General features: G+C 44.5%; 1 protein-coding gene across 2 annotated transcripts in view; it reads right to left on the bottom strand.

Moving 5' to 3' along the window:
- Window positions 1–14,906, bottom strand: part of LOC140480421 (zinc finger protein 385D-like) — a 1,040,629-nt gene that overhangs the window by 539,474 nt on the left and 486,249 nt on the right. For both annotated transcript variants that reach the window (XM_072575258.1, XM_072575256.1), the window contains one exon: window positions 3,238–3,336. In XM_072575258.1, the coding sequence (XP_072431359.1) occupies window positions 3,238–3,322 (85 nt within the window). In that variant the 5' untranslated portion in view covers window positions 3,323–3,336. The remainder of the gene's footprint in view (window positions 1–3,237; window positions 3,337–14,906) is intronic.

Raw genomic sequence — 14,906 nt, 5'->3', positions numbered from 1 at the left:
ATTAGTTAGCAAATCCTCCAACCATGCTAATATACTACTTCCACCACCATGGGCTCTTAGCTTAAGTAGCCTCAATGTGTAGTACCTTATTGTATGGCTATTAGACATAAAAATGTCACATCTACTGGTTCCACTTGATCTATCCTGCTTTTTCTCTCCTCAAAGTAATAAGTGTATCAGGTATGATTTGTCCATCATGAAGCCTTGCTGATTCTGCTTGACTGTGTATTTCTAACTAGGCAAAAGTGAGGACTGCAGATGCTGGAAACCAGAGTATAGATTAGAGTGGTGCTGGAAAGGCAGAGCAGGTCAGGCAGCATCTGAGGAGCAGGAAAAATTGACGTTTCAGGCAAAAGCCCTTCATCAGGAATGGAGGCAGGGAGCCTCGAGGGTGGAGAGATAAATGGGAGAGGGGTGGGGCTGGGGAGAAGGTAGCATAGAGTACAATAGGTGGATGGGGGTGGGGATGAAGGTGATAGGTCAGAGAGGAGGGTGGAGCGGATAGGTGGAAAGGAAGACGTGTGTATTTCTAACTGCTCTGCTATTGGATTCTTTGTGACAGGCTAACATTTATCCAATGACAGACGTTAAGCTAATTGGCCTATAGTTACCTGATTCTTGGTGTCCTCTCTTTTTGAATAAGGATATTACATTGGCAGCTTTCCAACCTGCCAGGACTTCTCCAGAATCTAAGGATTCTTGAAGGATTACTAACCACTTCCTTTAAATTCCGAGTATGTTACATAGCAGGTCCAAGGGAGGATGGTGTGCATTATGCCCTTTTGCCTCCTTTGTTTCCCTCTTATTTCTTCCTTGAGCGTTGGTTTTTGTGTTTATTTCCTGATAAACCCTCACCCCACCGTCCCCTTTAACTCAGATTATTTAATATTTTTGGAAAGTTATCAGTGTCCTCCACAGCATACTTCATGTCATCTGCCATTTTTTGACTCATCTGTTTGCAGGCTGAACCTTAAAGATTTTTTAAAGTAGAATTACAGAATCCCTACAGTGTGGAAACAGGCCCTTCGGCCCAACAAGTCCATACCGACCCTCCGACGAGTAACCCACACAGACCCATTCCCTTATCCTATATTTACCCCTGTCTTCTATACCTAACCTACACATCCCTGAACACTATGGGTAATTTAGCATGGCCAATCCACCTGACCTGCACATCTTTGGATTGTGGGAGGAAACTGGAGCGCCCAGAGGGAACCCACGCAGACACTGGGAGAATGTGCAAACTCCACACAGACAGTCGCCTGAAGTTGGAATTGAACCCGGGTCATTGGCGCTGTGAGGCAGCAGCGCTAACCACTGAGCCACCGTGCTGCACTATATATAAAGGGTATATCACAGGATGTAATGAAGGGCAAATAGATTTGCAATGTGCTATTTGTAACAACGTGAAGATAAATGGCACAAACATCTTGCCACATGTTAACGTCAGAACGAGCTGTGGGTTACGGGAGGAGATGTGTCTGTCTTGTGGCAGCAAGGCAGGCTTTCAACCAAGAGACAACCTGAGAAGCTTCTAAAGCTACCATTGACCATGACAAGATATGAAATTCAAAGAATACCTTTTATTCCTGTCTTTCCTCACAGATCAGTAATTCCATAACAGTATCTGTATTATATTCAACAGGGACCTATTCTGAAGCAGCACCCTGAGTGTCAAAGGCAATTGCTATTTCTTTCACCTCATGCTCATGCTAACACTGTGCTTACCAGAACATAATTAAGGGCCAACTCTAAATACATTACCCACCAAAGTGGAAGTCAGGGTGGTGTTTAAAGCAATGCAATGCTTCTTCTGAGGGTTCCAACTACTCCTCAGGTGTGGTTGGAGAGAAGGTTCCAGGGAATGGGATTCTTCCTCATGTTTCACTGGGTATCTAATCATGATCTTGAAGGTGCAAACGAAAACACCTTCACCAAAAGTTTGCATTTATAAAAAATTGGTGTTTGATGTACAGATGCAAGAAGCTGCTTGAGGGCTTTCTTACTAGATGGCTAGATATATCCAATCTCACTTTCCACGCTAGCTCACGCCCCCTTCTCTCTCAAGCCCAGATCCTCAAGCATGATTTGGGTCAAGAGTTTGTGCATTGTCCCCTCTGTCTTGGCGTGCTTTCTCCAGTTGTGCAACATCACCTCCTTCGGCAAAGCAGAGGCATGAAGAGACGTGATGATGGGTATGAGCAGTTTGCCTGCATTGACAGGTCCAAGTGCAGATGTGAACCTGCAGAGCTGCGTGTACACTCCAAAGAAGAAAATTTGGTCATTAATGGTTTAAATTTCCTGTGTGAAAAATTATGACAACCAAGTAAGCAGCAACAGTCAGGCTCAGAGTAGTGCCCTCATCTATTTAGGAAGCTGTGTATACCAAGACATAGGGCCCTTTTCTTTGCAGAAAGAAAGAAAGTGATTCAGCACTGTACCTACTTCAACTCACCAAAATGGATGGCAGCCATTTTGTGGTTCATTTCACAGGGCAAAGCCTTGGCTAAGTAAAGTCAAACTGTCTGGTTCAAAATTTAAACAAAACTATGTATTTAACACTCAAGTCATCATTAACTTGCATTCTCCTCTGCTTCTCTATCACTCAGAATCCACCTACCAACCAATCAGCACTTTTCTTTCATACAGGTTAAATGTTTCCTTTGCAGCAGTATTCTTGTAAATTGTTCTGATGACTGTAAGCTGCAAAATTTTAATAAAGTGTGTATCAAGCTCTGTGTTACCAAATGATTATTTAAATCTATTCTGCTGGCTAGTGATTTTCCTTCCAGCAAAATCATATCTTCGTTATCCATATTATTTAAGTATTGTGTTACAATATATACCTCAATATATATATATATATATATATATAGCCTCCCATGTACCAAAGAGAACAACCCCACACCATAGAATCATTCCATATCCTTCAAATTCCTGGCAACACCTTCATATGTTTCCTCTGTACCCTCTCCACATAATTTCACTTTTGATTAATTCAACAATTCAAAGTAAATCCTTCGGACATTACATTTTATTCAGATTTAATAATCAAACTTGTGATCCCTTCGCAAAGGAAATCTGCATTCAAGCTTCCCAGACTGAGGAATTTCACAAGGGGAAGGACACGTGCTATGTACATTGTTGTTAGTGTTCATGTCACTACACAAAACAATGAACATCTTCCGTTCACACAGAATGTACAATGTGAGAAAGCAGAAACGTTCTTGAAATTACCTTTATTGTAATTCCCCATGTCTGCGGCAGGCGAGAGGGCAGCTAACGTGCATGCAGTCCAAAACGCAGGTCTTGGGAACTTCATATCATCACCACCCACTAAAATTAATTTTCAATGTTCACAAAAGAAAAAATATTAAAATCCAGCACTTCAGCATCGGTCTACAGAAAATTATCAGCATATTTTAGCAATATATGTTTATCATATATTTTAGGTATATTGTGATACATGCAGCCTGACCTATTACAAAGGATATAAAATTGACATTTATTGCAACCCAAGTATCAGTTGTATCAACTTTGGAACTAATAGTGCCAACACACTAAAGTTGTGATTTTGTGGAAATGGAGAACACTTCAAAAAAAAGGTTTTCCACATTTACCTCATCACATGAATGTCGTGTTTTATTTTGTAGCTGTAGTAAATAAAATGACTCCCTGCTTTGATATGTGGCTGATGTGTCACAAAATATTTAGTCTTAATCTAGAAAGGAATTTATCTCCATAGAGCATTCATGGCTGCTGTTATATATTCTGAAATTAGGAGCAAGATCTCAAAATTGTGCATATTCTGCCATTAGGTCCTGTCTATCATATTCAGTGCAAGGAATGTTGCACATACCAGTTGTGATGGGCACTGCTATTGCTATTGCTGCTGTGCTTCTCATTGTGTACTCTATGGTTGTCAAAAGGTATTTCTCTCAAACACATTTTTATCCCATGTACTAGGTGTTGTTTAGAACAAAGAACAAAGAAAATTTATAACCCAGGAACAGGCCCTTCGGCCCTCCAAGCCTGAGTCAATCTGAATCTACTGTCTAAACCTATTGCCCAATTCCTAAAAATCTGTATCCCTCTGCTCCCCACCTACTCATGCATCTATCCAAACGCATGTTAAATGAATCTACCATGTCTGCCTCTACTACCTCTGCTGGCAGCGCGTTCCATATGCCCACCGCCCTCTGTGTGAAGTACTTGCTGTGTGTATCCCCCTTAAACTTTCCACCTTTCACCTTGAAAGTGTGACCTCTCGTTATTAAATCCTTCACCCTAGGAAAAAGCTTGTCTCTATCCACCCTGTCTATACTCTTCATGATTTTGTAAGCCTCAATCGGGTCACCCCTCAATCTCCTTTTTTCTAATGAAAGCAAACCTAACCTGCTCAACCTCTCTTCATAGCTAGCACCTTTCATACTAGGCAACATCCTCATAAACCTTCTCTGCACCATCTCCAAAGTGTCCACATCCTTTTGGTAATGTGGCGACTAGAACTGTACACAGAATTCTAACTGCAGCTGAACCAATATCTTGTACAATTTTAACATGACTTGTCAGCTCTTATACTCAATACCCCAACCAATGAAGGCAAGCATACTATATGCCATCTTGACCACTCTATCCACCTATGCAGCAACCTTCAGGGTACAATGGATTGCACTCCCAGATCTCTCTGCCCATCAACTTTTCCAAAGGCTCTTCCGTTCATTGTATAATTCGCTCTAGAATTAGTCTTGCCTAAATGCATCACCTCACATTTGTCTGGATTGAAATCCATCTGCCACTTTTTCGCCCAACTCTCCAGTCTATCTATATCCTCCTGTATTCTCTGACAGTCCCTTATGCTTTCTGCTACTCCACCAATCTTCGTGTCATCTGCAAACTTGCTGATCATACCAACAGTGCCCTCTTCCAGATCATTTATGTATATCACAAACAACAGTGCCCCCAAAACTGACCCCTGCGGAACACCACTGGTCACCTTTCGACATTTTGGGATACTCCCTTCAACTACTACTCTCTGTCTCCTGTTGCTCAACCAGTTCTTTATCCACCTAACTAAAGCACCCTGCATACCATGTATCTTCACTTTCTCCATTAGTCTACCATGGGGAACCTTATCAAACGCCTTACTAAAGTCCATGTATATGACATCAACAGCCCTTCCTTCATCTATCAACTTGGTCACCTCCTCAAAGAACTCTATTAAGTTGGTAAGGCACGAACTCCCCCGCACAGAACCATGTAGCCTATTATTGATAAGCCCATCCTTCTCTAAATATAAATAGATCCTATCCCTCAGTACCCTCTCCAGCAACTTTCCCACCACCGACGTCAGGCTCACTGGTTTGTAGCTACCCGGACTATCCCCACTACCCTTTTTGTACAGGGGGACAACATGAGCAACCTTCCAGTCCTCCGGCACCTCACCTGTGTTTAAGGATGCCACAAAAATATCTGTCAGGGCCCCAGCTATTTCCTCTCTTGCCTCCCTCAGCAACCTGGGCTAGATCCCGTCCGGTCCTGAGGATTTGTCTAACTTAATAACCTCTAGCCTACCCAACACATTTTCCCTACTTATGTCAATGTGATCCAGACTAATCAAACTTCTATCTCTAATCTCCCGATTCATCATGTTCCTCTCCTCATTTGAGTGGGAGCAGCGGCCGAGGAAAAACGAACCCGGGAGACTACAGCTAAGGTAAGACAGTTTGTTTCAAAATTACTTACCTGTAGCGGGCAGCGGAAGTGAGGTTGGAGCGCATAGCTGGGCGGGAAGGTAAGTGATTAGTATTTGAGTGGGTGTGTTCTAGACCCCAGGTCCTACTTTCGTAGGGCCTCCCTCCCACCCTCCTCCTCTAACCTAACTTTAAAGTCCACAGGTTATTGACTCAGTGTTCTTGTTTTTGGAGACAGTGTACAGTCATGGCAGCACAGGCGGTGGAATGTTCCTCCTGCAGGATGTTTGAGGTAGGGGTGACCACCGATACTCCTGCCGACTTCGTGTGCAGGAAATGCAGTCAGATCCTGATCCTCACCGAACGAGTTAGGGAACTGGAACTGGAACTGGATGAGCTGAGGATTATTAGAGAGGCTGAGAGGGTGATCGATAGAAGCTACAGGGACATAGTTACGCCAGAGAACAGAGGTAGCTGGGTAACAGTTAGAGGTGGGAAGGGGAAGAAACAGGCAGTGCAGGGTTCCCCTGTAGTCGTTCCCCTAAAAAATAAGTATGCAGCTTTGGAAACTGTTGGGGGGGACAGCCTTGCAGGTGTAAGCTGCAGTGAAGGGGTCTGTGGCTCTGAGATTCAGAAGGGAAAGGGGGAGAAGAAGAGAGCGCTAGTTATAGGGGACTCTCTAGTTAGAGGGACGGACAGGCGGTTCTGTGGACATGGGCGAGACTCTCGGATGGTTTGTTGCCTCCCGGGTGCTAGGGTCCGAGACGTCTCGGACCGTGTCTTCAGAATCCTTAAGGGGGAGGGTGTGCAGCCAGAAGTCGTGGTACACATTGGCACCAACGACATAGGTAGGAAGAGGGGCGGGGAGGTCATTCAAGAGCTCAAGGAGTTAGGCTGGAAGCTAAAAGCTAGGACAGACAGAGTCGTCATCTCTGGGTTGTTGCCGGTGCCACGTGACAGAGAGGCAAAGAATAGGGAGAGAGTGCAGTTGAACACGTGGCTGCAAGGATGGTGTAGGAGGGAGGGCTTCAGATATTTGGACAATTGGACTGCATTCTGGGGAAGGTGGGACCTGTATAAACAGGACGGGTTGCACCTGAACCAGAAGGGCACCAATATCCTGGGGGGTAGGTTTGCTAGCACTCTTCGGGGGGGTTTAAACTAATTTGGCAGGGGGATGGGATCCGGACTTGTAGTCCAGCAAGTAAGCTAGCTGTGTGTCAGGATGTCCAAGACTGTAGGGAGGCTGTGGAGAAGGTAGCACTGACAGGGACTACTTACGGACACAGAGATGGGCTCAAGTGCGTATACTTCAATGCAAGGAGTATCAGAAATAAGGTGGGTGAACTTAAGGCGTGGATCGGTACCTGGGACTACGATGTTGTAGCCATCACGGAAACATGGATAGATGAGGGACAGGAATGGCTGTTGGAGGTTCCTGGTTACAGATGTTTCAGTAAGATTAGGGAGGGTGGTAAAAAAGGAGGGGGGGTGGCATTGCTAATTAGAAATGGTATAACGGCTGCAGAAAGGAAGTTTGAGGGAGATCTGCCTCTGGAGGTAGTATGGGCTGAAGTCAGAAATAGGAAAGGTGCAGTCACCTTGTTGGGTGTTTATTATAGGCCCCCCAATAGCAGCAAAGATGTGGAGAAACAGATTGGGAAACAGATTTTGGAAAGGTGCAGAAGCCACAGGGTCGTAGTCATGGGCGACTTCAACTTCCCAAATATTGATTGGAAGCTCTTTAGATCAAGTAGATTGGATGGGGCGGTGTTTGTGCAGTGTGTCCAGGAAGCTTTTCTAACGCAGTATGTAGATTGTCCAACCAGAGGGGAGGCCATATTGGATTTGGTACTCGGTAACGAACCGGGACAAGTGGTGGGCTTGTTAGTGGGTGAACATTTTGGTGATGGCGACCACAATTCTGTCACTTTCACCTTGGTTATGGAGAGGGATAGGTGCACACAACAAGGAAGTTTTTACAATTGGGGGAAGGGAAATTACGATGCTGTAAGACAGGATTTGAGGAGCATACGTTGGGAGCATAGGCTGTCAGGGAAGGATGTGGTGGAAATGTGGGACTTTTTCAAGGAGCAGATACGACGTGTCCTTGATATGTATGTACCGATCAGGCAGGAAAGAAATGGTCGTGTGAGGGAGCCTTGGTTGACGAGGGAGGTTGAATGTCTAGTAAAGAGGAAGAAGGAGGCTTACATAAGGTTGAGGAAACAAGGTTCAGACAGAGCAGTGGAGGGATACAGGATAGCCAGAAGGGACCTGAAGAAAGGGATTAGGAGAGCTAAGAGAGGGCATGAAAAATCCCTGGCGGATAGGATCAAGGATAACCCCAAGGCATTCTATGCGTATGTGAGAAACCTGAGAATGACGAGAACGAGGGTAGGTCCGATCAAGGACAGTGGTGGGAGACTGTGTATTGAGTCGGAAGAGATAGGAGAGGTCTTGAACAAGTACTTCTCTTCAGTATTTACGAACGAGAGGGACTGTATTGTTGAAGAGGAGAGTGTGAAACGGACTGATAAGCTAGAAGAGATATCTGTTAGGAAGGAAGATGTGTTGGACATTTTGAACAACTTGAGGATAGACAAGTCCCCCGGGCCTGACGGGATATATCCTAGGATTATGTGGGAAGCAAGAGAGGAAATTGCAGTACCGTTGGCAATGATCTTCTCGTCTTCACTGGCAACGGGGGTGGTACCAGGGGACTGGAGAGTAGCGAATGTTGTGCCCCTGTTCAAAAAAGGGAATAGGGATAACCCCGGGAATTACAGGCCAGTTAGTCTTACTTCTGTGGTAGGCAAAGTAATGGAAAGGGTACTGAGGGATAGGATTTACGAGTATCTGGAACGGCACTGCTTGATTAGGGACAGCCAGCACGGATTTGTGAAGGGTAGGTCTTGCCTTACAAGTCTTATTGAATTCTTCGAGGAGGTGACCAAGCATGTGGATGAGGGTAGAGCAGTGGATGTAGTGTACATGGATTTTAGTAAGGCATTTGATAAGGTTCCCCATGGTAGGCTTATGCGGAAAGTCAGGAGGCATGGGATAGAGGGAAATTTGGCCAATTGGATAGAAAACTGGCTAACCGGTCGAAGTCAGAGAGTGGTGGTAGATGGTAAATATTCAGCATGGAGTCCAGTTACAAGTGGAGTTCCGCAGGGATCAGTTCTGGGCCCTCTGCTGTTTGTAATTTTTATTAATGACTTAGATGAGGGAGTCGAAGGGTGGGTCAGTAAATTTGCAGATGATACAAAGATAGGTGGAGTTGTGGACAGTGAGGAGGGCTGTTGTCGGCTGCAGAGGGACTTAGATATGATGCAGAGCTGGGCTGAGGAGTGGCAGATGGAGTTCAACCCTGCCAAGTGTGAAGTTGTCCATTTTGGAAGAACAAATAAGAATGCGGAATACAGGGTTAATGGTAGGGTTCTTGGTCAGGTGGAGGAACAGAGGGATCTTGGGGTCTATGTACATAGATCTTTGAAGGTTGCCACTCAGGTGGATAGAGTTTGTAAGAAGGCCTATGGAGTATTATCGTTCATTAGCAGAGGGATTGAATTCAAGAGTCGTGAGGTGATGTTGCAGCTGTACAGGACTTTGGTTAGGCCACATTTGGAGTACTGTGTGCAGTTCTGGTCGCCTCACTTTAGGAAAGATGTGGAAGCTTTGGAGAGGGTGCAGAGAAGATTTACCAGGATGTTGCCTGGAATGGAGAGTAGGTCATACGAGGATAGGTTGAGAGTTCTCGGCCTTTTCTCGTTGGAACGGCGAAGGATGAGGGGTGACTTGATAGAGGTTTATAAGATGATCAGAGGAATAGATAGAGTAGACAGTCAGAAACTTTTTCCCCGGGTACAACAGAGTGTTACAAGGGGACATAAATTTAAGGTGAAGGGTGGAAGGTATAGGGGAGATGTCAGGGGTGGGTTCTTCACCCAGAGAGTGGTGGGGGCATGGAATGCGCTGCCCGTGGGAGTGGTAGAGTCAGATTCATTGGCGACCTTTAAGCGGCATTTGGATAGGTACATGGATGGGTGCTTAATCTAGGATAGAAGTTCGGCACAACATCGTGGGCCGAAGGGCCTGTTCTGTGCTGTATTGTTCTATGTTCTATGTTCTAATGATGCAAAGTAATCATTCAGAATCTCACCTATTCTCTCAGGTTTGACAAACAGCCTTCCTTCCTTATTCTTTAGTGGACCAATCCTTTCTCTCGGTTACCCACTTGCTTCTTATATAAGAATAAAATGTTTTGAGACGCTCCTTAATTCTGGTCACTAAAGCTATTTCATGACCCCTTTTAGCCCACTTGATTCCTCATTTAAGACTTGTCCTACTCTTCCGATATTCCTCCAGGGCCCATTCTGTTCTTAGCTGCCTAGACTTTACGTACGCTTCACGTTTCTTCTTGGCTAGTCGTACAATTTCCCCTGTCATCCACGGTTCACGAATCTTGCCTTTCCTATCCTTTGCCTTCAATGGGACATGCCTATCCTGCACTACCTTTAACCTATCTTTGAAAGCTTCCCACATTTCAAATGTGGACTTCCCTTCAAATAGCTGTGTCCAATCCATATTTCCGAGCTCCTCCCTAATTTCAATAGAATTGGCCTTCGCTCAGTTTAGTACTCTTCCCTAAGGACCACTCTCTTCTTTATCTATGAGTATTCTAAAACTTACAGAATTATGGTCATTGTTCCCAAAGAAATCCCCCATCACAAATTCTACTACCTGTCCTGGCTTGTTCCCCAATACCAGGTCCAATATGGCCCTATCCCTCATCGGACTATTGACAAACTACTCTAGAAAACTCCCCTGAATGTTTCTTACAAATTCTACCCCATCCAGACCTCTGACGCTAAGTGTATCCTAGTCAGTCAATGTTAAGAAAATTTGAATCTCCCATCACCACTACCCTATTGCCTCGACATCTTTCCATAATCTGTTTACCTATTTGTTCTTCTACCTCACACTCACTGTTGGGAGGCCTGTAATACAGCCCCAACAATGTAACTGCACCCTTCTTCTTTCTCAGCTCCACCCATAATGCCTCACTACCTCCATAGTGTCCTCCTTTAGCACAGCTGTGATATCATCCCTGACCAGCAATGCAACTCCACCACACCACCCCCCATTTACTTCCCTCCCTGTCCCGTCTGAAGCATCTATATCCTGGAACGTTTAGTTGCCAATCACGCCCTTCCTTCAACCAAGTCTGTGATCACAATAATGTCATACTCCCAGGCACCAATCCAAGCCCTAAGTTCGTTTGCCTTACACATTATATTCCTTGCATTAAAGTAGATGCATTTCAGGCCACCAGTTCTTTTGTGTTCATTTGCTCGCTGCCTACTCTTCCTTTATTAATGCTATCTTCATGATTCTTACAGTCTCTAGTCTCCACCTTGCTGCCTACTTGTTTTCTCTTCTGGTTCCCAGTCCCCTGCCACATTAGCTTAAAACCTCCCCAACAGCAGTACAAAAAGTCCCCCAAGGACATAGGTTCCAGTCTGGTTCAGATGTAAAACATCCATTTTGTAATAGTCCCAGCTGCCCCAGAACCGGTCTAACAAATATGAACCCCTTCCCTCCTATACCATCCCTCAAGCCATGTGTTCATCCTGCCTATTCTTTCATTTTTACGCTGGCTAGCACGTGGCACTGGTAGTAATCCTGAGGTCACTACCTTTAAGGTCCTCCTCTTTAACTTATTCTGTTGCAGGACTCAAACATCATCCCTACCAACGTCCTGACACCCTTTCTCATGACCAGTCGAAACCTGACACTATTCTCCCCCTCCATCGAACCCAACCTCTGCTCCTCCACCACCTGGGCTCTGCATTTCTGAAGGAGTCCTGACCAGTATAGTCCTTTAGAAATGCAGAGATCTTCTTCCGTTGAAAGGAAAGGGAGTTGAGTAGCAATCAGCAGAGTGACAGTCTGCATGTGATTGCCACTCTTCAGAAAATCTAGCCCATTATTTTTCATCAATTGTGAAGTAATCATTAAGTGCAGGGTGCAGAATGAGCTCTGATTACTGTTTCCACAGTACTACGGACTGACATTTATGTGGAAGTTGTGGCATAGCCTTAGGCTATAAATTGGCTCCTGGATGGGAGCTGCAGAGGGAATCACGTATTCCATGCTTTCTCATCAAAAATTAGCATCAATGTAATCTACGATTATGGCTATGATACCAAATAACCCGCCATGATCATATTCAAAGGGTCTAACAATTTTAATAAGCCATATGATTTAGTCCTGTTGATGGTTTTATGGTATTTACCCCCTCAACTCTGGCAAGGAAATCCTAACAATTTAAACCGGTCAGTTTAAAAGTTCATCCGAGAGAAATTTAAGATTATCAAAGGAACTTAAAGAATTTTGCCAGCTGTAGACTTGGCCTGGTAATGAAATATTCTATCCCCAGAAGGTACCAAGCCAGCAGAATTCTCACAGGATAGAATATACAAAAATGCATCCCAGTAAGGAAGAAAGATTCTAAGACAAAGATAAACCAAAAAAGGTTAATCAAGGAAGTTTAAGGATAGTGTGAAGTTGAAAGAAAAAGTATATGAGGTGGTAAAAGTCAGTGATAGCCCTGAAGACTTGGATAAATTCAAAGTCCAGCAAAGGAGGACTAAAAAGGTCATAAAAGATTTTAAAAAATTACAAGGGCAGAGATGAGGAGAAATTTCTTCTTTCAGAGGGTTGAGTGTCTTTGGAATTTCTTGCCACAGTGAAAGTGGGGAAAGAGTCCTTGAATATATCTTTTGGTCACTTTATATAAATGCTTTGGATGAGAATACAGGAAATATGGTTCATAAGTTTGCAGATGACACCAAAATAGATGGTGTAGTGGACAATGAAAAAGATTATCTCAGAGTACAACAGTACATTGATTGGATGGGCCAATGGGCTGAGGATTGTCAGATAGAGTTTAATTTAGATAAATGTGAGGTGTTGCATTTTGCTAAGGCAAACCAGGGTAGAAGTTATAGAGTTAATGGTAGGACCTTGAAGTATTGCCAAACCAAGAGACCTCAGGATGCAGATGCATAATTCCTTGAAAGTGGAGTCACAGGTAGACATCGTGGTGAAAGCATGGTTTAGACCAGAGTGGCACTGGAAAAGCACAGCAGGTCAGGCAGCATCCGAGGAGCAGGAAAATTGACATTTTGGGCAAAAGCCTTTCATCAGAATCCTGATGAAGGGCTTTTGCCAAAAATGTCGATTTCCTGCTCCTCGGATGCTGCCTGACCTTCTGCGCTTTTCCAGCACCACTCTGATCAAAACTCTAGTTTCCAGCATCTGCAGTCCTCAATTTTGCCATGGTGGTGAAGGCAGCATTTGTCACGCTTGCCTTCATTGATGAGAACATTGAGTATAGCAGTTGGGGCATCGTGTTTGTACAGGACATTGGTGAGGCCCACTTTTAGAATACTGCATACAATTTTGGTCATTCCATTAAAGGAAGGATATTGTGAAACTTGAGAGGGTGGAGAAAACATTTTCAAGGATGTTGCTGCGATTAGATGGTCTGAGTTAGAGACAGAGGTTGAATAGACTGCAGCATTTTTACTGGTGCGTCAAAGGTCGAGGGGTGACCTTATAGACATTTATAAAATCATAAGGGGCATGAATAGGGTGAATACCCACAGTCCGTTTCCTAGTGTTGGGGAAGTCCAAAACTAGAGGGTGAATGTTTAAGTGAGAAAAGGATAGATTTAGAGTCATAGAGTCATAGAGATGTACAGAATGGAAACAGACCCTTCAGTCCAACCCGGATATGCCGACTAGATATCCCAACCCAATCTAGTCCCACCTGCCAGCACCTGGCCCATATCCCTCCAAACCCTTCCTATTCATATACCCATCCAAATGCCTCTAAAATGTTGCAATTTTACCAGCCTCCACCACATCCTCTGGCAGCTCATTCCATATACTTACCACCCTCTGTGTGAAAAAGTTGCCCTTTAGGTCTCTTTTATATCTTTCCCCTCTCACCCTAAGCCTATGCCCTCTAGTTCTGGACTCCCAGATCCCAGGGAAAAGACTGTCTATTTATCCTATCCATGCCCCTCAATTTTGTAAACCTCTATAAGGTCACCCTCAGCCTCCGACGCTACAGGGAAAACAGCCCCAGCCTGTTCAGCCTCTCCCTGTAACTCAAATCCTCCAACCCTGGCAACATCCTTGTAAATCTTTTCTGAACCCTTTCAAGATTCACAACATCTTTCCAATAGGAAGGAGACCAGACTTGCACGCAATATTCCAACAGTGGCCTGACCAATGTCCTGTACAACCGCAACATGACCTCTCAACTCCTATACCCAATACACTGACCAATAAAGAAAAGCATGCCAAACACCTTCTTCACTATCCTACCTACCTGCGACTCCACTTTCAAGGAGCTATGAACCTGCACTCCAAGGTCTCTTTGTTCAGCAACACTCCATAGGACTACCATTAAGTGTATAAGTCCTGCTAAGATTTCCCAAAATGCAGCACCTCGCATTTATCTGAATTAAACTCCATCTGCCACTTCTCAGCCCATTGGCCCATCCGGTCCAGATCCTGTTGTAATCTGAGGTAACCCTCTTTGCTGTCCACTACACCTCCAATTTTGGTGTCATCTGCAAACTTACTAACTGTACCTCTGATGCTTGCATCCAAATCATTTATGTAAATGACAAAAAGTAGAGGGCCCAGCACCGATCCTTCTGGCACTCCACTGGTCACAGGCCTCCAGTCTGAAAAACAGCACACTCTGTCTTCTACCTTTGAGCCAGTTCTGTATCCAAATGGCTAGTTCTCCCTGTATTCCATGAGATCTAACCTTGCTATTCAGTCTCCCATGGGGAACCTTGTCGAACGCCTTACTGAAGTCCATATAGATCACATCTACTGCTCTGCCCTCATCAATCTTCTTTGTTACTTCTTCAAAAAACTCAATCAAATTTGTGAGACATGATTTCCCATGCACAAAGCCATGTTAACTGTCCCTAATCAGTCCTTGCCTTTCCAAATACATGTACATCCTGTCCCTCAGGATTCCCTCCAACAACTTGCCCACCACTGAGGTCAGGCACACCGGTCTATAGTTCCCTGGCTTGTCTTTACCGCCCTTCTTAAACAGTGGCACCATGTTTGCCAACCTGCAATCTTCCGGCACCTCACCTGTGACTATCGATGATA

Source organism: Chiloscyllium punctatum, chromosome 8, assembly GCF_047496795.1.
Source record: "Chiloscyllium punctatum isolate Juve2018m chromosome 8, sChiPun1.3, whole genome shotgun sequence".
Lineage (NCBI taxonomy): Eukaryota > Metazoa > Chordata > Chondrichthyes > Orectolobiformes > Hemiscylliidae > Chiloscyllium > Chiloscyllium punctatum.
This window is presented reverse-complemented; position numbering and strand designations above follow the sequence as displayed.